The 25444-nt window shown below is 46.7% G+C and overlaps 1 protein-coding gene across 1 annotated transcript in view; it reads right to left on the bottom strand.

The window, feature by feature from the left end:
- Positions 1–25444, bottom strand: part of TRPV1 (transient receptor potential cation channel subfamily V member 1) — a 340269-nt gene that overhangs the window by 245117 nt on the left and 69708 nt on the right. Inside the window, exon 4 of the mRNA XM_086955019.1 lies at positions 22782–22934. Coding sequence (XP_086811145.1) covers positions 22782–22934 — 153 coding nt within the window. The remainder of the gene's footprint in view (positions 1–22781; positions 22935–25444) is intronic.

A 25444-nucleotide genomic window follows, 5' to 3' on the forward strand; every position in this document is an offset into this window, starting at 1 on the left:
GACATTCACATGAAAGCGATCATGCATTACTTACTGTGGAAGTTGAAATTCATCCCCAGCACCCCTTTCCGTGGTCACTCCATTCCTATGAAGGCCAGGCAGCCATAAATCAGAAAACAGGAAGTATCCATTGGAATTCTAAAGCTATTAGTAAAATAAATAATTTGATCTCACAAGAATTGCTAACATCACTAAGCAATACCGGTAATCCAATAAACAGATTTGAGGTAACCTTGCAGACGGTATTCGCCTCTCTCCAAGGTAGTATTTCTAGACGCAAATGTGTTAAAACATGCCAGATAGGAAAAACTCTGGAGAACAATATTTCTCGACAATTAAATAAATTGACTAGAATGCAATTTTGTTCTTTTAGCGTCTTTAGACAAGGAGAAATAAGGAAACTGAAAAAACAACACCAACGGAAAAAGGCGAGAGAAAGACAAGCTCTGAGAGATTGTGTCTGGGTAGACATCCAACAAGCAGTAAAGCACTCTCTCCAATTTAGTATTTCTAGACGCGAATGTGTTAAAACATGCCAGATAGGAAAAACTCTGGAGAACAATATTTCTCAACAATTAAATAAATTGACTAGAATGCAATTTCGTTCTTTTAGCGTCTTTGGACAAGGAGAAATAAGGAAACTGAAAAAACAACACCAACGGAAAAAGGCGAGAGAAAGACAAGCTCTGAGAGATTGTGTCTGGGTAGGGTAATAAAGCATACTGGAAAATAATCTCAGCGCAGATGGGGATTCGAAAATCGGTTGAAGCAACTCCTGTATCATCATCAGATTGGGAAAAGTATATCTTGAGGCTTTATAAATCCAACCATCAAGACCTTTTATCCCCCAGACTGGATCAGGCATCGATGAAACTCCCCAAACACAATACAATGGAAATCTCAGCCGCTCAGATCACTACTTTGATTTCTTCTGCTAGGTCTACAGCGGCAATGGGCCGCTGTTTAGAGGCAATTCTGTAGAAACAGGGAGAGACATTGGCGCAGATCCTACAGCGCTGAAAGCAAGACCAGCTATAAGGAAGCACACGGACAATGCAAAGCCCTATTAGTCGAGACCTGAATCCTCCACAATCCCAATTCTTTTGTGATTCTCTGGCTGATTTCTTTTTCACAAAGGTGAATGATACATATCAAGCATTCTCCACAAAAACAGTATCCAGCCCCCCCACACCTAACAACGGGACTAACAATATCGAACTTTCTCAGTTCTTAGACCTTGGAGAAACACAAATCAAGGAAATAACGGCCACAATCAAATCAGGCTCAGCATTAGATCCTTGCCCTCTAAAAGTCATTCGTCCGATCATGGACTATCTCTCCCCTGACATTGTATCGATCTGCAACACAATGTTCAGAACTGGGATATACCCAGACTCCCTTAAAAACACCTTGGTCAAACCCCAACTTAAGAAAGCTAATATGGACAAGGACCAACTAAAAAACTACCGCCCCATAGCCAGTCTCCCCTTTTTAGCCAAGGTAGTGGAAAAGGCTATGAACTCACAACTCTCAGAGTTCATAGAAAAACATCAACTACTGGACAACACCCAATTTGGTTTCCGCAAGTTCCACGGAACCAAAACTGCCTTAATAAAAGCTACAGAGGACATAAGAGTGATCCGGGACCAGGGAGGTACAGCAATACTCGTACTGCTCGATCTGTCGGCGGCCTTCGACACGGTCGACCACAAGATCCTGGTCGACCGTGCCGAAAACCTGGGCATTCCCCACATGGCTAGAAATCTGCTTACCTCCTTCTTGGCCGGTAGATCACAAGTGGTCACACTGGGGCCCTTCCAATCGCACAAGCTGTCACTACCGTGTGGGGTTCCCCAAGGCTCATCCCTTAGTCCGACACTATTTAATATCTACGTGTCGGACCTGGCCTCTGTCATCAAGGCCTATGGGATGAGCCTTACCTCGTACGCGGATGACACCCAGCTTGTGTTGGCCATCAACGGGAATGGAGACAAGGTAGCTGAAAACTTCCAAGAGGGCATTCGGGCGATCGGTGAGTGGATGGCCTCTAACTGCCTAAAGTTAAATGCTGAAAAAACGGAGGTCGTCATATTTGGACATCTCTCCCCCGGATGGTCAAACACCTGGTGGCCCCCTACGCACGGAACACCACCTACACCAGCCATCACCGTCAGAAATCTGGGGGTGATTTTTGACGATAAATTAAATTTCATGGCCCACTCAAATAAAATAGCAGCAACAGCCCATCACAAACTTAGGCTGATCAAGAAAATCATGCAGTTTCTAACAACCTCAGCAGGTAAGACGCTGGTAAGCGCGCTCGTGCTGTCATCTCTTGACTATTGTAACGGCTAATTCATCAACGCCCAAGCAAGAGTGACCAACAAAATGCAGACCATCCAGAATGCTGCAGCCCGCCTCTTGTCTGGAATCCCAAAGTTCTCACCAATCTCTGAGACTATAAGAGACCTGCATTGGCTCAACATTCGAAACAGGATCAAGTTTAAAGCGCTGTGCATACTCTATAAAGAACTGCACAACTGTGGTCCACATTTCCTGAAATCCCATCTCAGATACCAGTCCTCCATAAGATCGCTCCGATCTAACAACCTTAAAATCCTTCAAATACCACGAACAAAAACAGTTAACTGGGGCGATAGACGCTTCCTTGTGGCAGCTCCCAGGTTATGGAACTCCCTGCAAGCTTCCATCAAAGACAGCCCATCCCTGATGCATTTCCGCAGAAAGATAAAGCCCTGGCTGTTTGATCAAGAATAGTTACCGGCCTAACCCCGGGAATACATTCAAAGTTTCTAGCGCCGAGACGCCTACGGGCAATTGTACGCGCTGTATAAATCTCAAAAATAAATAAATAAATAAATAAATAAATGGGCCCAGGTAAGATTCCTATAAAAGTTTTACAAAAAAACTCTGACGACTGGGGAACATTTTTAGCCCCTCTTTTTCAATATTGTCTGGAAAGTGGTGAAATTCCAGAATCTTGGCGAGGGAGCGTGGTCGTCCCCCTTTTCAAAAAAGGCGTCAGAACAAACCCTCCAAATTATAGGCAAATGTGGGGCGAAAAAGGCCTAGCCAAACCCATCCCTTTGCAGAATGGGCTAAAAGAAGGATGCTTACCAGCTCCTTTATTATTTTATTATTTTCTATTTATATCAGCGATCTCCCAGGGCGTCTCTCTCAAAGAAATAATTTTCCTCCAACATTAGCTCAAGTAGATATACTGTGTTTAATGTATGCAGATGATATTGTAATTCTTGACCAGACCCCGATAGGTCTACAAAGATCTTTGAATGAACTACATCTCTATGCAACCGAAAACTTGCTGATGCCAAATATTAATAAAACGAAAGCACTCCCCTTTAGGGGCAGAAGGAAGCCTTCACCTTATACTTGGTCTCTAGGAGACAAGCCAATAGAGACCGTAAGTGAGTACGTGTATCTGGGTCGAACATTCACTTCCAACCTCCTAGATAAAGCCCACCTTTGCCATCTGTACCGGAAGGCAGATTCCCATGTTGGGGCTCTACAGAGATTGTATCTTTCCACAGGAAACAGACATTTTAATTCAATGCTGGAAGTCTACAATATGAAAATCCCCCCGATCTTATCATATGCCATGGAATATTCACAAATTAAAACATGGCAATCTTTAAAAGTAAAAGAAGGGACCATTCTCCGAAAACTGATAAAAGTGGCACAGTCGGTCCCAGTTCAAGCCCTACGTCTTGAGCTATCGGTTACGGGAATTTTTGCCAGAGTAATTTGTAATATTATTCGGTGGGCATAAAATCTGCTACATGCAGCCCCAGACACCTTAAGAATTTGTTAAAATTTGAGTTTTTTAGAGAGGAAGCGTCTGGGTACACCTTTAATAAGAATATGGTAAAATCCTTGGAGGTCTCACAATGCACGGTTTTAATTTTACAGGAGTGGTATCCAGCACACCTGAAACTGTTAAAACATTCGGCCCCTAGAATCAGTTTTGAATCTGATAAAGATCACTGTTTTCAATAGAAGCACTATAAACGGTTCGCTGAACAAAAGGAATTAGAGCATGGCGTAAGGCGGTGTATTTTACTTTTACGTTTGGGCATACTCCCTTTAGCCACTTTCTTAGCTAGCTGGGATGGTACTAATAACCCTAAAGGTTTATGTGAACTTTGTAAAGGTGGGCAACAAGATTTGCTCCACGTTCTATTAATCTGTCCTAATGAGAGCATAGTTAAGGCCCGCCGATGTTACATAATCCCAATTCAATTACAGTATAACGCTTTCTCTGCTCAAGATTTAATTACATTGTGTAACTCTCCGGTTAATGAATATGTGTGTCATAACCTGTTTAAGTATTTTAAAAAGCTTCTTGAAGCTGTTTTAAACAAGAAGTACAATCAGAAGATTTTATTCTATTCTGTCAAATTCATTCTAATGTTGTCTGAGTAGGTGGCCGACATCACCACTGTACCATCTTGTGAGCTTTAAAAAGAAAAGTGTTTTAGCTAAGCATTTTTATGAGTATTTGAAATTATTTTAATTTTGTATTTGTTGATCTCAGTTGAGGTCTGGATCAAATAAAGTTTTACTTACTTACTTACTTACTTGTAATAAGGCATGTTACCTCTGTAAACAAAGAAGGGCAAGCGTGCGGCAATGTACTATGATTTCCTTACGTATCTGGAATGGAGGGGACTTCGTAGGGAAAGCTATCCTGCCCCATAGTTATTCATTACAGTACATGTTAAATATTGGTATTATAAATACAAGCTCAACAGTGCTGTACATTCATCCACTAAAAGTAAACAGTTGGTTTACACATTTTATGAATCTGTGATGAAAACCGCTTTCTTGCTGAGGCTGCTGTTCAAGAACAGTAACAATAACGCTTCAAAATATTTGCCAGAGCGCCAAGATGTACCAGGGTGACTATGGCCTAGATGTATCATCGTTCTCATTTGCGAATTCTTAATAGCGATTTTTACCGAATCGCTATTAAGAATTAGCAAAATGGGATGTATGTTTAAAATCGCTTTTTTTTTTGCGATTCCTTATGATTCCTAATTTGCGAATTCGCACGTTGCGAATTCGCAAATTAGGAACAATTTCCCATTCATTCCTATGGGCCAGGAGTCCCATAGGGATGATTTGGAAAAAATTCTCAAATTGCGATTTCGCTATTTGCTAATCGCAATTTGAGAATTATTGCAAGGGTGCAGGGGTGTCTCATGGACACCCTGCTGCACCCCTGAAACTTACATGTGTGTGCATATGGCGCACATACATGCCCTATGGGCATGTATGTGTGTCACATGCCACACTCAAAATTGCCACATTTTGGTTTTTTAAAGGATTTCGCAAATTAACACGAACCTCAAGTTCGTGTTAATTTGCGATTCCTTAACCTGAATTCGCAAAATAAAAAAGCTTCATACATGGCATTTAAGGAATCGCAAATTTGCGATTCCTTAAATGCTTAAGCAAAATAAGGAATCGCAATTTTTTGCGATTCCTTATTTTGCTAATTTCACATACATCTCAAAAGATGCAAAATGTCAGTTTGCGATTCGTTAAGGCCGAAATTCGCAGAATTTCGTCCTTAACGAATCGCAAAATGCTTGATACATCTAGGCCCAAGTGACGGGCTTATTTGCATACATATGACTCTCTGAGCTGATAGCGAATTTAGAAGCATTTCCTTCTTTGAAATTTGTGTTTTTAGTGATCCATTTGGACTTCTAGGAGGTACGTGAATAAAGTAGTTCGGAAATGCAGTAACATTACTCAGAGTAAAAAGAGTCACGTGAACATGCCTTTACATAATGAATTAAAAAGACCGACAGCGTTTCAGCTGCTCTGACAGAGCAATAAAATAGATTGATGGTCCGTTACCCATCTCTGAATCCCTTTACAAGTGAACAAATTACAAAAACAAACGTAAAGTTACATGAGGCAAAGTGACAATTGTGAGCAAACAAAATACAAGAGTTAGCATACGGCGCATTACAGGAGGAAAAGTGACATGTGTGCAAGTTACATAAGGGGATATATGAACCGGGGACTGGAACGGATGGCGTGCACAGACGCGCAAAACGTATATTTAGTCATTCTACCCTCGTTACAATCGAGGCTGGCTAGATATGGCGGTGCCTCTGCGCCTCATTAAGGTGCTCTGCACTGACCATGGGGGCATGGCTGCTAGTCAAACGGGGGGTCGGATCACATGGCCTATGCAGGGTCAAACGAGGTCGATTCCGTTTGCGGGCGCATGGTGGATTGCTAAACCGGGGGCCTGGTCATATGGCCGGGGCAGACAGGAAGGCACAAGTATACTCTGATATGGCAATGTTTAATTGGAACTTCGGACGGGGATAGCACCCCCCCATAGCTGAGTCAAGGTTGGGGTACATTAGCAGCTGCTAATGCCAGCAGTCGGCGGACTCCCCGAAATTCGCTTAAATTCCCATGTAGGTAGGTGCAAGGGGCCCTCCTGAGTGTGAGACAAGACAGAGTTAGCTCGGGGTAAGGAATGTTGAGAGTCTCCCGTCAGTATTGCCCCCTGGTAGGGGTGACACCCACGGCTGGGGGTGCCCGGGGCAAGGCGGGTGCATTTTCAGAGCTGGCTCTTGAGGGGTTTGGTCTAAATTCATGCAAGAAGGGCAACCACTGGGGCCCAGCCGCAAGGTTCTAAGAATGGTCTCGTTTTCATGTGTAAGCCAGCCTCTAGTGGCTGGGGTTCAGGATTTCAGGGGATATGGTTGCGAGTGGTAACACTAGGTTGAGATGTGCTTTGGTGAGGCACGGTAAGAGGAGTGTGCAGCGAATAACCTATTTCCTTTCTGTGTTTATGGCTTCTATCACTGCGAGGACGGGGAGGCTCAGCGCGCTACAGGCTGCCAGCTCGATTTAAGGATGATGTACCTGAACTTGCCGAGTGGGTATGTAGAAGTGATGACAAGCATGGCATGCTTTTTCATACGTCACGCAAGCTGATTGGGGTAAACTTGGCTGAATGTGCTTATCAGGCCCTGGTATTCAGTACGGCATTCCGTGGCTACATCACATAGCAGCATGTGGATTGGGGGATGGCGTTAAAGCCAGGGGGAGGGCCTTTGGGTGAACTCCAATACCAGCACTGTTTTTTTCTGTAGGGCCCCTTGGCCACACTAGCTTATAATGTAGTATGGCGCAGACACCCCAAGCAAATAGCGGGGGGCCCTAATTTCAGATATGGGTGCTAGACCCGTCGGGCCTCCCTTCCAGAGCTCCTAGCGGTAATTTCACATGTTTGGCCATCAATTTGGCACAGCTGGTAATCGACTCATGCTAGGCTGGTACAAGAGGCGCGAAGCTTGGGTAAGCAGGGAGGACTATATTATTGGAAACCATACGCTGGCTCTTTAGTTTCCTTCTGATCCAGACGATTCTCCCCAAGGCCGGGGAATCGGTGGTATAGTTGGTTCAGAACTCCCATACAGTGGCGAGTCAACTACCTGGCAAGCAGAGTGCCCGTAATCAGGAACTGAGAAGGGCACCACGTATGTTCCAGAACAGGGTTTCCTGGATGACTGCTGGATGTAATTAACAGTTTAGGAAGATAATCGGACCTCTGGGGGCATTTCCTACTGTTAGCGTATATGGGCATGGCCCATGGCAGACAAATAAGGTAGATCTGATGAGGAGCGTGGATAGGCCGACGATAGTCAAGTACGAGCCAGCGAGGGAAGACCATAGGGCCCAAGGTCATGATAGAAAGCCGGGCTGGGCAGCTATTGCCCCAAAAATCACGCATGGCACTATCATGGTGGGAAGTTCAAATAGCTAGAAGGTTCGCTAAAGTTCGGAAGCTCACGCAAGGCTTTTGTTTGCCCAAATGCTCTAGTATGGGATGCCGGCTGAGATGTACCCAGATCTGCAGTTGGTAGGGTAGAGCTAGAGTGAAAGGGAGCACACCCTTCTGCCAGGGGCAATGGCGGCCATTTTTCCCAGGAGTGAGTATGGAAGCAAGTAAAACCAACCGAGTGCAGAGACATAATGTTGGCAGGACCAGGTGGAACGGCAATAACCAGGTCCTGGGATGGTCATGGAATATCTAGGATGCATCGGTCCAAATTTGCTATCCAGTGGCAATATGAATACATACTGCTAGTCATGTAAATATGGCTAGGGCAGCAGTCACTAGTTCACATGTTTCCAGTTTTGTTGGCAAACCATGGTGCGGGTGGCAAAGAGTGCGAACAGAAAAGGGGCAAGGGTTACCCCTTGGGTTCTATGGGTCCTTGTGGTATGTGGTAAAGTCTATGGAGCAGGTACAAGATGCAGGGCTGCCTCGTAGGACCGGGGCAGTCACATATCTGGTTATCCTAACGGATAGGGATAGACTAAATGATGTGGCAAGGTTGCTAAGCAGTCTCGCAGGGAACCCCTATTTTACGCAGCCTGGGCACGGCAGGCCGCCTCTTTAGGAACAGGTGCAAGCGGACATGGTTGCACAGTCCCGTATTTGTGTAAAGTGCTTAGTGGTCAAGGAGGACAGTCTCCAGTTGGGTCACAATCATCTAACAAGGTTGTGGGGGGGGCAATGCCTTCATTCTATTATAGGTCCAATGGGGTAGGAAAAAGGTGGTTGGGTGTATCAGTGAATATCAGGCTTAGGAGGTGGAAGGAAGACCTACAGCCCGATCCGTACTAAGAACACCACATGGAGGGCAAAGAAGAGGCTTTAGAAAGGCCCCAGGCTGGCATCGAGCATTCAACGCAATAACAGACATGGGCATGCGGTTGCTTGCAAAAGTGGTACTGTCACTCAATATTGGGCAGTGGTGGAGGTGGGAGGCACAGCCTACCGGTTTCACCTCAGGGGCTAGTCATGTTAGGAAATCGGCGTTACAAATACACCAGAGCAGCCAGCAGCTCGGTAGCTGTGGGATACCACTGATCAGGAAGCTAACAAGGGAATTGATCATACCACCAGGTCCCAGATGGATTAGTTTTGATCGCCTCCATTTTGGTCCCACGGGGGGTTTTGTCCATCAGCAGTAGTTGTGGGAAAGGCAATAGGGGATATAATTCACGGGCCTCAACGTAAAGGTGGGATTTATCAGACACTCTGCATTGCATTATCATTGGGCAGTCAGGCACCCTGTAGCCTGAGAGGATCATAAAACAGGAAGGTTCCCAGGTTTTGGGGCTCATTGAGAGCGTAGGGAGGGGCGATGTTCCAGGCAGACAGCTCATCCTGTTTGGGGAGGATGGAGAGGCCACGACACAGTTCTGCCAGGTTGGGCATAGTGCATAGGAGGTGAGCCATAGGTGGGCTATCCGATACCAAAACGGAGGCATGATTGAGGGCACCAGTGAGGGGTCCAGTGGAAGGATTTAAGGACGGACTGGCGGGGGTCGCAGTCTTTTCAGCCCTACCCGTGCTACCCGGGAGCATAAGCAGCATGACGGGCGGGGTTGAAGCAGCTCCTAGGAGGGGCCGGTTGGGACCTAGTAGTTGCCATCAGCTGGAAAGTAGCTGGTGGTTGGTTAGAGCGGGGGCTGACCCGTGGGCAGCAGGGTTGTACCTGGTCATACCCGACCAGGTGAGTGCTGTGGAGGTGGCAACGCAGCAGTTAAGCGTGATATAGGTCGGGGGAGGGCAAGAACGCCAGTAAGCTACTCGCCCTGTGGCGGGGGCCCAGGCAAGAAAAGGTTGTGGACTTCCTTTTTGGCCTGGACGAGGTGACCCTGGACAGGGCAAGCATTCATTGTGAGGCTCTGGGATTGCGGGAGGGGGGATTGACCTGCTGGTGGTCCTGGACTCTCCTGCCCTACCCAAGATGCCGGTCTGTATGTTTAAGAACATTGAAAGGGGTATACCCCGGTACGGTGAGGCCAAGGCGGAAGCAGTCACCGGTGGTAGTGCCTCTCTCTGGGAGGAGGACTAGCACGGAAAGTTACAACTGAAAGAGTGCGAGTTGGGGCCTGCTGGCGCAACAAGCACAGGGGGCCATGACAAAGAGGAATGGCCATGGTTGGATTATAAATAATATTGTGTATACCTTTGCCTGGAAGAAAATGGTCAAGTACCTTAATCAAAATGAATAAAGGACTAATTACACTGCTTTAAGATTTAATAAAGGACTACGCGGTGAAAGACAACAACCTGCTTCATGTCTTTTTATGTGGCCACATGTTTTGCAGGGGGGGGGGCGACTCGCACAAGGTATGCACACTATGAGCGGCGCCACCCACACCTAGGGGTGTGGCGCACTTAGTGGCAGGGAGCCAGAATAGATGTCCTTGAGGTAGAAAGGGGACAGGGAGGAGACAGCAAGGTAAAAGAGGAGTGGAAGTTGAGGCGGGCCCACGCGAGCCCAACGTCATCAGAGGGGCATGGTCGACCTCCCATCCTCCGGGGTATAAAAGCATTGGGAGGGGCAGAACTAACCCTCTTTGTCCTCTCTCAGCAGCTCCGGCGGCAGCAGACCAGCGATGAATTACCCACCCACCCATCCCTACAAATGAGGACGAGAACGGGGGGGGGGCCCAGGCAAGAAAAGGGTGAGGATTTCCTTTTTGGCCTGGACTGGCTGACCCTGGACGGGGCAAGCATTCATTGTGAGGCTCTGGGCTGGAGAGAGGGGGGACTGACCTGCTGGTGGTCCTGGACTCTCCTGCCCTACCCAAGATGCCGGTGTGTATGTTTAAGAGCACTGAAAGGGGCATACCCCGGTAAGGTGGGGCCAAGGCGGAAGCAGTCCCCGGTGGTAGTGCCTCTCTCTGGGAGGAGGACTAGAACGGAAAGTTACAACTGAAACAGTGCGAGTTGGGGCCTGCTGGCACAACAAGCAAAAGATAACATATGCATGTCGGCTGGGTAGCTGCATGTCAAAGCAGGTGACTATGTCTGATAATACTTTGTATCCAAATTGTATAAGCTTGGGTCAGTCTCACAAAAGATGAAGCAGAGTCTCTGGGACCCGCAGCCCCTCCAGCAATCTGTGCTACGTGTAGCCTTACCCCTACTCAGTCATACTGGGGTAAGGTAGCAGTAGGTAGCTATTTTAGTAGCTGTCTCGATGCTAGCAGTGTTGAGTGCTGAATGCCTCGAACTGTAAAAGATCTCGTCCCATTCTTCATGCTCCCACCTCTTCTGCCCTGAGCTTTCAACCAATGGTGTGGCTCCTTGATGGATAGCAAAGAGTTCAGTAATGAGGTGGCTGCCAGAGCTCTTGGTGACAAGCCATTTTTCAAAGAAAGGATGTAAGCAAGCGCTGTACCCCAGTTTGAATGATTGCATGACATAGCCAATGGCAAATCTAAAGATAGCACATCCTGTCTGTTACTGGTAGCGCAAAAGTCCTTTCAAAGCTGCTCGAAAGAGATGAGGCCCACTTCATCAAATCGGTGCCCGACATATCGGCAGTCTGCAGTTTTCCAGGCCATGATGGTAATGTGATCCAACTCTGGCCTAAAGTCCGTATTATCTAGGATCGGGGACAGCAGGGAAGGAAACAATGTTAGAGCTTTGTGCGTAGCCAGCCAATCCCACACCTCAAGAGTGACCCTAGTGACGGGGGAAGAGTAAAGGTCCCATGTCTTCTGTGCACATCACAAAAATGGGATCTACCACATGTTAACCCACTGCCGCTCTGTCCATTAAGACATGATTCATCTCTGCTCCATTCCACTAAGTAGTGGAGTTCTGCCACCTGAAAGTAACGTAGGATATTGGGAATCCCTAGACCTGCCTTCCGAATTGATCAGTAGCTATGTTCCAAGCTCATGCGGCATCTTCCTTCTGCCCTGACAAAATGTCTCATCTCAGCTGCAAAGACTGAAGCATTCCGAAGGAGGGATTCTATTGGTCGGGCCTGAAACAAGGACAGGAACCTAGGGAGAGCAGTCATCTTTAATGCTGCCACCTGGCAAAGACAAGAAAGTCAATAATGCCTCAATTGGGCCAAATCTCTCTCTGACTGTCGAAGCAAGGTCTGGTAATTAATGGCAGCCGTCTTGGCCAATTGGACCCCGAGTTAGGGGATTGAGGTAGACGGCCATTATATCAGGTATTGGCTAGCCAGTATCGTCTCCGTAGTCTGTGTCACCGAGAGGTTTAGGACCTGTGATTTCTGGAGGTTAATATGAAAACCTGCAGCCTTCCCAAACTCGCCAAGCTCCTCCAAAAAGGTCGGCAGTGTTCTTATCGGATCATCAAGCAGAACAATCAAATAATCAGCATAAAGGCTGATGCTGTGCTCCTTTTCACCAAAGCACACCCCGGTAATATTTGGATGGTCGAGCATCCTCTGGGCCATAGGCTCCATGTATAAAGCAAAATGCAGGGGTGACAGCCTGCCAAGTTTCCCTATGAATAGGAAAGTGGGCTGAGGCCTGACCTTTAACCCACACTCCCCAAAGTTACTAAGGAACCACCTGCAAAATCTCATCCCAAAGTGTCAGAGCATCGCATCCCAGCAGGGCTAGTGCACCCGGTCAAAGGCCTTCCGTGCACTAATGGCCGGTAGCATTATTTCCCAACGGGAGCATTTAGCTTTATCAATCAAGTGAACAATCTGTTTAGTACTCTCATTACACCTGTTTAGTATCATTGTTGCACTGACGATGGGGAACAAACTCAGCAGGGTCAGGGTCCACAAGGCCTGGCATATATGGACCCAGCCGCGCCACAAGGATGCTGGTGAACAATTTTATATCCACATTAAGAAGGGATTTTGGGCAGTATGAGCCACATTGCTTCTTGTCTTTCCCATGCTTGGGAATAACTATGATGGAGGCCTCCAGCATTGAAGGCAGCACAGTTCCTGGTCCAGCAAAAGAATTAAAAAGCCTGGTTAGAATTGGGGAGAAAGCGGTGCAAATTCTTTATTAAAGAGGGCGGGGAAGCCATCCGGCCCGGGGATTTGAGGGGTTTCTGTTTAGAAATGGCCAAGATAACTTCCTCCACCCAGGTCAGCAGACCCAGAGCATCCGCTTGATCATAAGTCAGGCGAGGGGTACGTACCTTTTAGAGAAAAGTGCAAGGGAAAGATCCTGTGCCAAGTAGAGCACCTCATAATAGTTGTGGAAGGTTGCCGCAATAGGGACATTCCATATAATGACAGTACCAGCCAGAGCTAGGATGGCATCCACCCTTGTAGCCTGTCGTTGAGCCCAACAGACATTTATCCCCCCTAACCTAGAAGAAGGGCCGCAGTCTGAGCAGTGCATATGCAACGCTGTCTACGTCTGGGCTAATTGTGTGTGTGACACCTCTAGCTGCTGCCAGACTCTGGGGGCCCCTGTACCTTTATGTATATGTTCCAACTCTTGGACTTCCATTTGTAAGCCCTCCCTCTTTTTGTAGAGGAGTTATTGTCCGTTGCCGATATGACAATCAGTTCCCCCCCGGATAACAACCTCAAGGATCTCCCAGAGAGTGGCAAAGGGGGTCTTGGTGAAGTCATTGAAGGCCAGAAAATTAGCGATTGCCTGAGTAACCTGACGCACCATGTCAGGTCTCTACAGAAAACTCTCTCTTAGGCTCCACGGGTGGGGAGCTCTCTATGTCAGAGGTACCTCAAGGGTAAGAGAACCCACAGCGTGGTCCGAGAGCGATCTTGGATCAATCTTAGTCGTCTCCACCCAAGCCCGAACCTCGCTAGTCCACTAAAAATAGTCGAGCCAGGCATATCTCTTATGGTCAGTGAGTAAAAGGTGTAATTCCATGTTTGGGGTGTTTGTCCTCTCAGATGTCCTGGACCCCCATCTGTTAGATCTGGGGGTCTCTAGTTGACAATGGTATTCACCTTTGTCCAAATAGGGACCCTTACTTCTAAGTCAGGATAAGGGGATTACACTCCTTAATAACCCCTGCTCAACCCCTTGGTAGCTTGGCACGATCAGACAGGCTTATCTCAGAGGCAGTGTGTTAAGCATTTGTGAATATACACAGTAACACAGTAAAAACACTACAGATGGACACAACTCAGGTTTTATAAAAATAAGTACTCTTTATATAGGCTTAACACAAGACCACAAACAACAAAATCCACAATACTATACTCAAGATTACTTAAAATATGATTAAAGTTGCTTAGTTCAAGTTGATGATGAATGCAACAAAGTTCTCAACAAAGTACCTGGATGCGTAACGCAAAGTAAACAAAAGGCTTGCAAAAGGGGAGATGCGTCGGTTCCATATTCCGGGGGAGATGATGCCTCGTGCCTCAATGCCTGCGCAGAGTAGGGGATGCGTCGTGATTCTTACCGGTGCGGAGGTGCTGCATAGATTCTCGTCCTGCGGGCCGCAAGATGGCGCCTTGATGCGATGGGATGATCCGGTTGCGAAGCGAGAAGATGGCGCCCTTGATGTGGCGATGCCATGACGATGCGTAGACGCCCTGGCAGCCTTGCATCAACTCTGTACTTTGGAGCCGCAAAAGGCCCAGCGATCCGCTTCTCCAGGGATGCGACAGCAGGCGGCTATGATGAACACACACTTCCAGGGAGATGCGGCGAAGGCCCGCTTCTACGGAAATGCGATTATTTCAGCTGCGGCGTCGACACGCTTCTTCTCGATGCGTCGCGCTTCCAGCTCCCAGCAACATGTTAATGTCTAGAGTTAGAATTCCCAGCAAGGAAATTCATTGGGTAGCTGGAGATGAAGTCTTTTGTCCCTGATACTTCAGCAGGAGGCAAGCACAGTTCAAGCACTTGGAGAATATTCTGAAGATGGTGAAAGTCCTTAAAAAGTTCCTTCTCCTTTCCTTGGCAATGAAGCAACCACTGCAGGCCAACCCAGCAAACAGCACAGTGGCAGAGGGGCAGTAAAACTCCTGCAACTTCCTTGGTTCTTCTCCTTGGCAAAAGGTTTCTTGTTCCAGAAGTGATCTAATTTCTTGGGATCAGGGTCCCAATATTTATACCCCAAAATCAATTGTTCTCTGATGGCAGAGAGGCCTCTGCCTAGTCCAAACTAGTACCTGAGCACTTTGTTTACATGACTCTCTTCTTCTTTTCACTGTGCATGGCAGAGACATCAGCCACCCCACAGGAGGTGGAGCCAGCACAGGGAAGGGAAGATACAGCTCTGGAGCACTTTGTTGACATGATTCCTTCTCTCCTTTCACAGTGGAGGGCAGAGACATCAGACAAATCACAGGAGGTGGAGCCAGCATTGTAGAGGGAAGGCCCAGCCCTATTCAGTTCCCAGGTGCAACTCCTCCCCCCCATCTAGATGCAGATCTCTATATTCACCACTGGGCTGCCCCAGCCTGTCTCCTGGAATCCCCCAGCCCTGTCACTCACAAACCCAGACAAAGAAGACACAATTTAGCCTGGACAGTTAGGCAAGAAAATTCTTACTTTCTAAAAGTGGTATTTTCAAACACAGAATGTTAAAACCAACTTTACTAAAAGATGTATTTTATTATTCTGAGTGCAGGCATACTAAATTCAAATTTCTACCATGTTTCCGGAATCAGTTAGGATTATAAGAAAATAATAATCTAACTGCCCATTCTAACCTATAGAGACCAGGTAGCCTTCAATCGTGAAAAACGAAACTGGCTGTAATTCACTATTAGGACATGCTACACACACCAGAGCATGTCCTACCTTATACTTACAATGCACCCTGCCCTTGGGTCTACCATAGGGGCGTCTAACATGAAGCACAGGAAAGGTTTAGGAACTGGCAAGTGGGTGCACTTGGCCAGGTCGACATGGCAGTGCTAGACTGCACATAGGCCTTGCAATGGCAGACCTGAGACACATTGTACAAGCTGCTTCTGTGGGTGGCACAACCAGTGCTGCAAGCCCACCAGTGGTACAAAAGGGGGTGGTGATGGATGGAGCATCTGAACCAATCAAACACTCACACCCAGTCAACAGATCTGGGTTTAATCCACAAGCAGCATTTGATTTACAAGCCCTGGGCAAACATGGTGCACTGTACTAGAGGCTGACAGGTAAATCAAATAACCCAATCATGGAATAATCAATTAGTACATCAATTTAACATTGGGAGTACTTCCACTGTGGCACTGATTAGCAGTGGCAGAGTGCCCAAAGCATAAAACCAGCAAAAACATATCAAAACAGAGGAGGCAATCCGTCAAAATGGAAGGGAGACTCACACCAATGATGCCTGGTCTAACACCATCTAACTCATGCAGTGTGCCTGCCTTGGTAAAGGTCCCCAGTGTGTCCATAGCGCTGTGCCAATCTATCTAGGTCTTTACTAAAAATAAAATTAAGGTCCCCTCCAAGCAACACCAGTCAATCCTGGGAGGGCATCACCTCGGACACAGCCCGAGTGATAAAGCTTTCCTGACCGTCATTCAGGGTGTACAAAGAGGCTAAAGTAAAGGTGAAGCCCCAAAAACTGATTAGCTGTTAACAGTCGCCCTTTTATGTCAGCCAATTTAGAGCCCACCATGCATCGAAAGGAGCTAGAAATCCGAATGGCCACCCCAGCTGTTTTGGTGGCGGTGAAAGAAAAAACTATTGTGATAAGGCATAAGATCTCAGCCTGTGGCAGCCTCCAGGCACCAAATGGTTCACCTCTGCTCCAGGCAAAACAGAATTGCTTTACACTTGACTGGGTTGTTGCGACCCTTCACATTGCTGGTGATGACCTTCAGCTTATTGTGTGAGGAATGGAGGATGAGAAAAAGCCAAGACAGTGAACCAGGTCTCTGGACGACACTCCCACCACTGCAGTCCTGAAGCAGACCTAAAGTGTAATGCACATATGTGGAATGTGAGTACTCCCCCAACAAGAACCCCAACTGTAACCCATGAATGAACTCAGTCCCATTAGAACGTAAGGCACTGGCCAAGGCCAGAAACATCCGGAAGGAATTCTGGGTATAGGGCATCATTAGAGTACCTTCAATAACTCCTGCAAAGGCCCCCCACTACCCCCTCCCAGGAGCCACCCCCATTTCCCCAGCTGGCAGTATAGAAGATCATTTGGGCCGGTGCATCTCAGGTCGTCTCCAGCCAGGGAAGCTCACCAGCCAGAGTGTCTAACAGTGCCAGCTGCTCCATGGCTATGGTTGCCTGGTTCGGGTGCAGTCCTTTAGGGGAAGCTGAGCTCCTGTGCCATTCAAGATGTTTCTGGGCCTGTCGATGATGAGGGATGGTCTGCTGCCCGCCTCCTCAATTTCCACAATTTACAGCAGTTGGCATAACCCATACAGGGATCCCAGCTGCTGTAGTTTCCCTTCCCATCAGAAGATTAAGTGGAACAGCTGTCCCCAAGAACAGGCGATGCCTTTGTCGCGTAGAATGTTGACCTCCTGGCGGAAGGCTCTACATTCCTGTAGGATGAGGGCCGAGAGATCTTGAAAAAGTGCCAACTTGTGCCCATGGAATTGCACAGAAAGGATGTCTCTGGTGAGTATTGTTTCTTTAAATTGGAAATCGTGGACACATACCACAATCTCAGCAGGACACTCATTCTCCTGTCTCAGTGGGTCTACTCCTTGAACTCTATCTAGTTGTATCTCTATAGTGGCCAGTGCGTCCAGGATCTGAAGAATGAGAATGTCACATATGCCCCAATGCCTGTACCTTCCACTTTAGTTGTTGTTCCTTGAATGCGGTTGGTATTCTGTCACGACTGGTTCTCCAAACCCTCTGTGTGTACGTGGAGGTTAGTCTGTTGTTCACAGAGGTGTATCACTTCCTGCTGAAGCTGCTCAGATTTCTCATTGCGGTTGGATTTATGATCCTTTAAGTCCTGAGAAAGGTCCTTCCGAACTGTCCTAAGGTCCTCTCGGAGGGAAGCAAACAGGGCCTCCAGGAAGGATCTCAATACCTGTCCCCCACCAACATCTCCCTCCACCGCTTGTAACAGCTGTGAGGGTAGAGGTTTCTCCCTGGATGGGCTCCCAGTTGGTCTGGTCAGAATCTGCTGATGGGATCTCTCCATCTTCGCACGACCCCATGGTCACCAAGGGATGGCCACCACAGCCGCTCTGGTCCCCGGAACTGTGTGTAATCGTGGGCCTTCTCCCTGCGGATGAACGATCCTGAGAGATTAAGTTGCCCGAATACTGAAACTGTCCTCCTCAGTGGGGCAACAGGAAAAAAGTCAGTGCCCTACGTGGAGGGGTGTGGAGGGGGGGCAGGCATCTCCTGTCAGTGTCCGACATGACATAAAGGCAACAGGCTCTATGCCCTCCACCAATCGCGGGGCCCCTGTGTAATGCTGTGGCAGTGTTTAGAGGCCATACAAACCCAGACAGGGCCAAGCTCCAGCTAATAGGTACTGCTGAGCTTGTGTTAGGACTCTGCCAGCAGCCCAGAAGAGGCGCCCCTCCAGGTCACTGGTTGCACCCCATGGCTGGAACAGTCACAGAGTGCCTGCAGCGCCTGCGACCAGGAGCTGCATCACAATGTACCCCGTCCCCAATGCAATCACCCCATCTCGGGGTCACCAGGGAGTGCCTGCATCGAGGAGGAGGAGAAGATCTTCAGTTGAGTGCTGCAGACTATAGACCTGTGGTGGAAACAGAGGGCCCATCGCTGTCAGGCAGACTCCTTATGGCCGGGAAGGTCTTCCTCGTCATCACCGCATGCTCCCCACTGAGATCTCACCTCCGATATCGTTCAGCTGGTGTCCGGGCAGCTTCGCAACCTTTGCATTCTGCCTGGAGCAGCCGCTAATGCTCTGGCCGCTCCCACGCCGTCAGAGCCCTGGCAAGGGGAGAGTAGCAGTAGTCCCCCGCGGAGCTAACAAACTATGCTAGGCTGTTTAGACGTGCCACAGACTACTCCCCGAAGCATTAATGGAAGGTTTTATTGGCCCTGCTTCTGGCCTCCAGGCTCCAGTTTTTTTGTCAGTGATCCTCATACACAGTACAGAGGTGTCGGGGAAGGCCTCAGGCAAGCGATGGCTGGTGCACCTCTCACCCCGCCACGACTGCCGCAATCTTGTGCCGCTCATCAGGGACCACCAATATGCTGCCCAAGCCCACTAACGGGTCCAAGCTACCCACGCTAGTGTCTCTCTGTGCACGGTGGACCCTTCGTAGTAGTAGTGCACCTTAGGTCCCACTGCTGCATTCCAGTCCCTTGGCTTCTCTGGCCATGATCCTCACACCCAGGACGGAAATACCAGGGCAAGCCTCAGGCAATATATGGCTGGTGCACTTCTCATCACACCGCAGCCACCCCCATCTTGTTGCGCTCCCCAGTGGTTGCAAATGTGCTGCTCGCACCCACCAAAGGGTCTAAGCTACCACTGCCTGCATCTCTCAGTGTGTGGTGGGCTCTTCATAGTGCACCACAGGACCCGGGCGTTGTTCAGAGGAGGGTGGGTGGCAGGCCCAGTATAGCAGCGGGCGACAGAGAGATCTTAGACATGCTCCCTATCTTTCTCTTTTAAAGATATTGATTGTGCTTGTTTCCATCTGAATCCTCTTCTTTGGAAATTGAGGGAAGGATTCAGCACTTGTTAAAGGAAATCTAGTCCCTGATTTTTAGAAGGAAAAATATTCTATTCTACATGACATTCTATGTCACTTCAGACGATTCTTGCATATGAAAAGATTCATCACAAAATCATATATGGGTTTTGGTGCAAGACAAACATTATCAGTTTCAGATCCTCCTATTTGAACTGACTTAATTTCCAAACGTCTTCATCAAGATTTTGGCACTAATGGTAGGGGATTCGTTCAAGTGGAATACAAGTTTTCCCATACTTGATTGCTTAATCTGCTCTTATGATTTTTTGTGGTTGACCAACATATGAATAAAGTTGCAGACTGCAGGAAAAACATGGTGATAACTGACAAGAAATTACACTTGGTGCCAAACCATGATCTGCAATTTATAGGGGCAAACTTCAAGATAGATCTAGGGAACTTTTCATGCCAGCATTCATGAAGAAGTTGATCTCTTTTATGTCCTTTCTTCTCACCGGGCGAGCTCTGACAGCACAAGTGGCTGAGATTTCAGTGGGTCATGGCCTCAACGTTAATGATCATCCAAACTCAAATTTTGTGATCCTCTCCTGGGCCAGGTTGCACCCATACCAGTCAGGGAACCACCTCCTGGGATGTTGAGTTTCTGTCCCAGCAGTTTGTCCCTATCCCTAAGGGGATTTCCCTTCAATGATAGTTGGATCAGAAAAAGCTTACCCCTGGAAGTTCTTACACCTATAGTCTGGACAACGGATGCGAGTGGCTTTTGCTTGGGTCCATCCTTGGGGGGGGCGCTCAGTTCAAGGGGATTGATCCTAGGAGCAGATGGTATTCCCTTTCAACTCTGAAGAGTGTCCTAGTGCTAACAGGCAGAGCCCTGGTATGCATCCTTTAACAGAGATCGTACTGCCCCCAACAAGAAGCCAGGGGATTCTTTTTTTGGGGAAACTAAGCTCAGAAGAGATCAGGCACAATTCACGAGGGAGCTTATTCAGCACCTTAGCCACAAGGAAGGGAAAGGATATGCCACCCCTTTGCACATGACTAAAGTGCAGGATTAGCATAAGTGAGGCAAAGCCGGAACGCAACGCTCTAAAAGAATATACTGGGCGAACCTCACAGCCAAGTAGCCAGGGCTAGAAAGACCCACTGCCCTGGGCACCAAAACTAAGGCTTTAAACAAAATCCATGTCTTAACGGGCAGCCATTGCACAGCTTTTAGTGCAGCTGTGGTCGAAGAATGTCTCAGCAAGTGTAGAAGTAACCTGGCTGCTGCAATTTGGCAGGTTAGCTTTAGGAAGTTTAGTTTTGAAGATGGCAGTGATTCACTTCCCGTTCTCACTTGGGATCCTCATCTGGTGCTTCAGACACTGCAGAAGGCTACATTAGAGCCTCTGAGTATAGTGGGCCTTGAGGTTTTGTCACACAAGGTCTTATTCTAAGTTGCCTTTTCTTCATATAGAAGGATCATAGAGCAGGTGTCATGAACAACCTGAACATGAACATGAGGTCGACTCAACCGGTTGCACTGGGTCCAGGGATGTTAATTAAGAACCAGACTAAGGGGAAAAGGGTCTAAAGAGGGGGAGGGTAGGGGGGAGGGGGAGAAATACACACTTCTGCAGGCACTGGTGTTCGGAAAACCCAGAATAGATTTTGGGGGCATGACTTATCAAGGCCAAACTGTAAACATAATGGGTCTCCACCTAAGGGCGATAGAGCATGAGTTATCAAAGGGTTGAATCAATAGGATAGAATTAGGCTTAAAGTAACAAAGATTGGGACTTACTGGGTGAAAATAGAGGGGAGGTTGTAACTAGCCCCCCGGAGTACTGGAAAATCAGCTGAAGATGATTTTTTAATGATGTACCAGTAGAAAGGAGGCCTGGACAATTAAACAAACTAACAAGAGGATAACAAATCAAGTAACCACAAACAGCAGGTAAGGAATGGAAGAGGGGGGAAAACAACATAGGTAAATTGAAGGAACAAGGAAAGCGTCAACTGTAGCAAACAGCGAAGAGTCACAACAACCACTATTGCTAAAGAAAAGAACTCTATACAGGTGGGGTTTAAATACCTGCTTAGCCACTGCTCACTCAGAAGTGTATCTGATTGTGCTGGTCCTCTAGAGGTTGAGGCCATGCATTTGATTCTGGGACATGTCGTTTTATGGGTATGCGTGCATATTTTCGATGTCCGGTGTACCATCTCTTCCAGGTTACCTGGCTTCTGAGTCCTTATGTATCTTGAGACCTGATAGTTAAGAGCACTTTTAACTTGAGAGACATTTTATCTGAGGTTTTTAGTAGACCCAGTGGTCCTGTAAACAAGTCTGGATTTCGTATTGAAGGTTCTATCTAATTTCTATTGCTGTAAAGATTTGTTTTTCACAAGTTTATTTGTTCAATCCAATATCCCCTGAGGATGAAGTGGTGCATATTCTGCATGTCCAGTGGGACTTTGAGATTTGGCCAGCTCAGAAAGTGGATTTTCAAAACTTTTACTTAGGCCAGGAGCTGCAACCATTGCAAGCAACACTCAGTAGATGGCTGAAGCAAGCCATTATAGTCGCCTACAAGAAGCAGGGAAATGCTCTTTCAGCACTAGTGCAAAGATGGTCAGCTACTGAAGTTTAAACATCTTGGGTGGTATTGAAGGTAGCTTTAATGGCTTATATTAGTAATGCATGATATGGTTCACCCCCCATATGTTCATTAGATATTGCAGGCTACAATCAGAAGGGAGTATGTCTTCTGCATTTGGTTCTACTGTGTTGGATTTAGTTTTGAAGTACATATGGAGTGAATAATACTTCAGTGTGAAAGGCAATCTATTGATGGCTGAGTTGATTCGGATACGTGGGTTGCATATCAGCTATGTATGTAAGGACTCCCATGGAAGATCAACAAGGAGGTAGTGAAGAACTCTTCATTACTTTGAGTCCTGGTCTTCCTTGTCAGAGTCCAGTTTTGCCATCTTACCCATCCCCTTGAAGTAGAGCTTTCAACGTTAAATGTTGATAGGTAGCTTGGAAACAGGAAATAGGGAGGTTTGGCGCCCACTTCTGAGAGATGATGGGAGTTGTGGTAGGAAATCAAATTGGGTGATTGGAACTTTGATCTCGCTTGAGTAAACCTCAGTTAGCAGGGAGTGAATGCTCTTTATGTGGGGAAGACCAGGATTCAGATTTATGAAGATTATCAATAAGTGAGTAGGCCATTTTAGCACACCTTTGTCAGAACACACTCTCACCCTCTCGTCCAAACTGTTCACCACAATCTCAAGTCTGTTTCAATGCTGCTTCTTGTGGGAGGAACACATGCAGTTTGCTTCTGTTACCTCTGTAGTATTCGTCGGTGTAGGCGGAATTAATAAATTCCTTAAGTGAGTCCGTTTTCTCTGCAATTTCCAGAAGAAGAGGGATGGTGTCATTCTTTCCATGGCTCAGGTTCAGCATGGCTTTTAGCAGGCAGGTTTTGCCTGTGTCAGGTTCTGAAAAGGAAAGGAAATATTAGAGGAGTTCTACCTGTAATCTTTAATAATGAAGAAAATGTATTGTTTGTGTTCAATGCAGAGCTCTTGTCAAATTTCTGACCATGATTTCTAGTGTAACTAAAGCCTTACTTAGCTGGCATTGCCTGACCTGTCTTCCTCATATGACACGTGACTGCCTTTGCTTCTGTTAAAAAACCCTCTACAACCTAACTAGCCAAGCTTTCTTGAGGCCTGACATCATATTGTTCACACTTCTGCTACCACTACAATGTTAGCCTCAATCCCTCATCCAAAGAAGCACCATCACAATTGAAACCTTTAGAGGTACCCTCAAATATTATTCCTTAAGACCAAAGACCACCGTCCGTCAATCCGCTCTGCTACAAACTAGTCTCAACAAGGATTGGCAAAGCCAGGAGTACTGTTTACATTTTTAGCATAAAGCAGACCTGCTGGCTTTGTCCATGTTAGTTAGAAATGCATCCCACTAGTCAAATTAGCTAAGGGTGCATATGCTGTTATGGTATTGCATTTCAATTGCAATGCACAGCTAGCACAATAAACAAACAGAAGCCTACATTTTGAATAAGGCTACAGTCGTTTCGAAGGCTTTTTGCTGTTGGATATATGTAGTAACTCGTTAAAATGTGCTTGTGACTTCACTGTCTTACCAGATACTCACTGATAAAAGCTCCCTCATAGTCTTCGCTCATATTAAATCACATAAGCCCTTACTCATGCACTTACTTACTGCTGCACCTTGCACGCACTCTCACAAGCTAACCCATGAACTTTAATAACTATAACACAGTCATGCACTCACTTACTTATAACACAAAGCACCCACTCACTGAAACTCATTCAATATTCTAACTCATGCACTCATTCAAATCAATCCACATGCATTCATCCATTTCACACCAAGTCACACCAACTCACACATGACTCACCTAAACGCATCAGTACATTCATGCATTTACTTTCCATCTCACCTCAGCATCTACTCACACCAACTCATCATTGACATTCACATATTCACTGGCATACAGCAATCTTGCATTCATTCACTATTTCATCATATACACTCATACTAACTCCAGCAGGCCAATTACTCATATACTTACTGCAATGCAGTCATGCATTCAGTCACATCAAGTACCCACTGACATGAGCTAACCCAAGACCCTAACTCATGACCCTCACCTCAGTGCAACACAGTCATGCACTCACTCTCTCACCCAGCACCAACTCATAGCAGTTCACATAATACACTCACACACTCATTCACATGAACACACAGGCACTCACCTTACATCCAATCACATTATTTCACTCAGGACACCTGCTTGAGCACTCACATCCCAACACTGGAGCATTCACACTGACAATTTCACCAAGCATCCTTTCTCCTCAACTTACAATAGACATTCACTAATTCACTCATTGAGATCAATGCACTCTTGCATTTTCTCACTGTCAACATACACACTCACACTAAGTCAAGGATGACACGATTCATATACTCACTGACAGCAATGCACTAATGTGCTCACTCATTGTCTCACCAAGAGCCAACTCATAGCAGCTCCACTAAGACCCTCACTTATGTAGTTACAATAACACATGCATGTATTTACTTACAGTTGTGTCAGGCATTTCCTCACACCAACTAATCCTTGACACTCACACATGCAGTTAATGACACCAATGCACTCTTCAGATACTATTTCATCATCTACACACTCAAAAGAACCTTAATGGTCATCACTACTGCACTCACAGCAATTCACTCATACGTTCACTGTCTCAGAATATATCCAATCACACTAGCGCACCCACCCGTGACCCTCATTCATGTAATCACACCAGCACGCTCATGCATTCACTCAACTATATTACAAAGCACAAACTCACAGGAGATCACCAATGATCCTCATCCCTTTCAACAAACATATCCACTCACAGTATCACTAAGTACCTACTCACAGCAGTTGACCGAAGATCCAGACTCATGCCCTCACTCTCATGAACACACATGCATTCACTGACTTTATGTCCACTCACATTGGCTCACCCATGATCTTCACGGGTGTACTCATATCTACATACTCAAGTATTCACTTGCTCAATATCAACAAATACTCACTTTAGAAACTCACTCATGCACTCACTGAGGTCAACCATGACCTTTACTGTTTCACTCGTGCACAACCACACATTGATGGGTTTACTCACTGTTTCACCATGCACTCACTGACTTAATGTAAGGAAGGACCCTCATTCATGCAGTCAATCACATCAAAGCAATCAAGCACATGAAAAGCAGAACTGATAAAACCTCACTCTAGCTCAAGCATGACCTTGACTCATACACACACTCACTGTCTCGACAAAGCACCTACTTACACCAGCTCATATATAACCTTCAGTCACACGCTCATTCACACCAACACACTCATTTATTCACTCTATTGTTTAACCAAACACCTGCTCACATAAGCAGAGCC

Source organism: Lissotriton vulgaris, chromosome 2_1, assembly GCF_964263255.1.
Source record: "Lissotriton vulgaris chromosome 2_1, aLisVul1.2, whole genome shotgun sequence".
Taxonomy (NCBI): Eukaryota; Metazoa; Chordata; class Amphibia; order Caudata; family Salamandridae; genus Lissotriton; species Lissotriton vulgaris.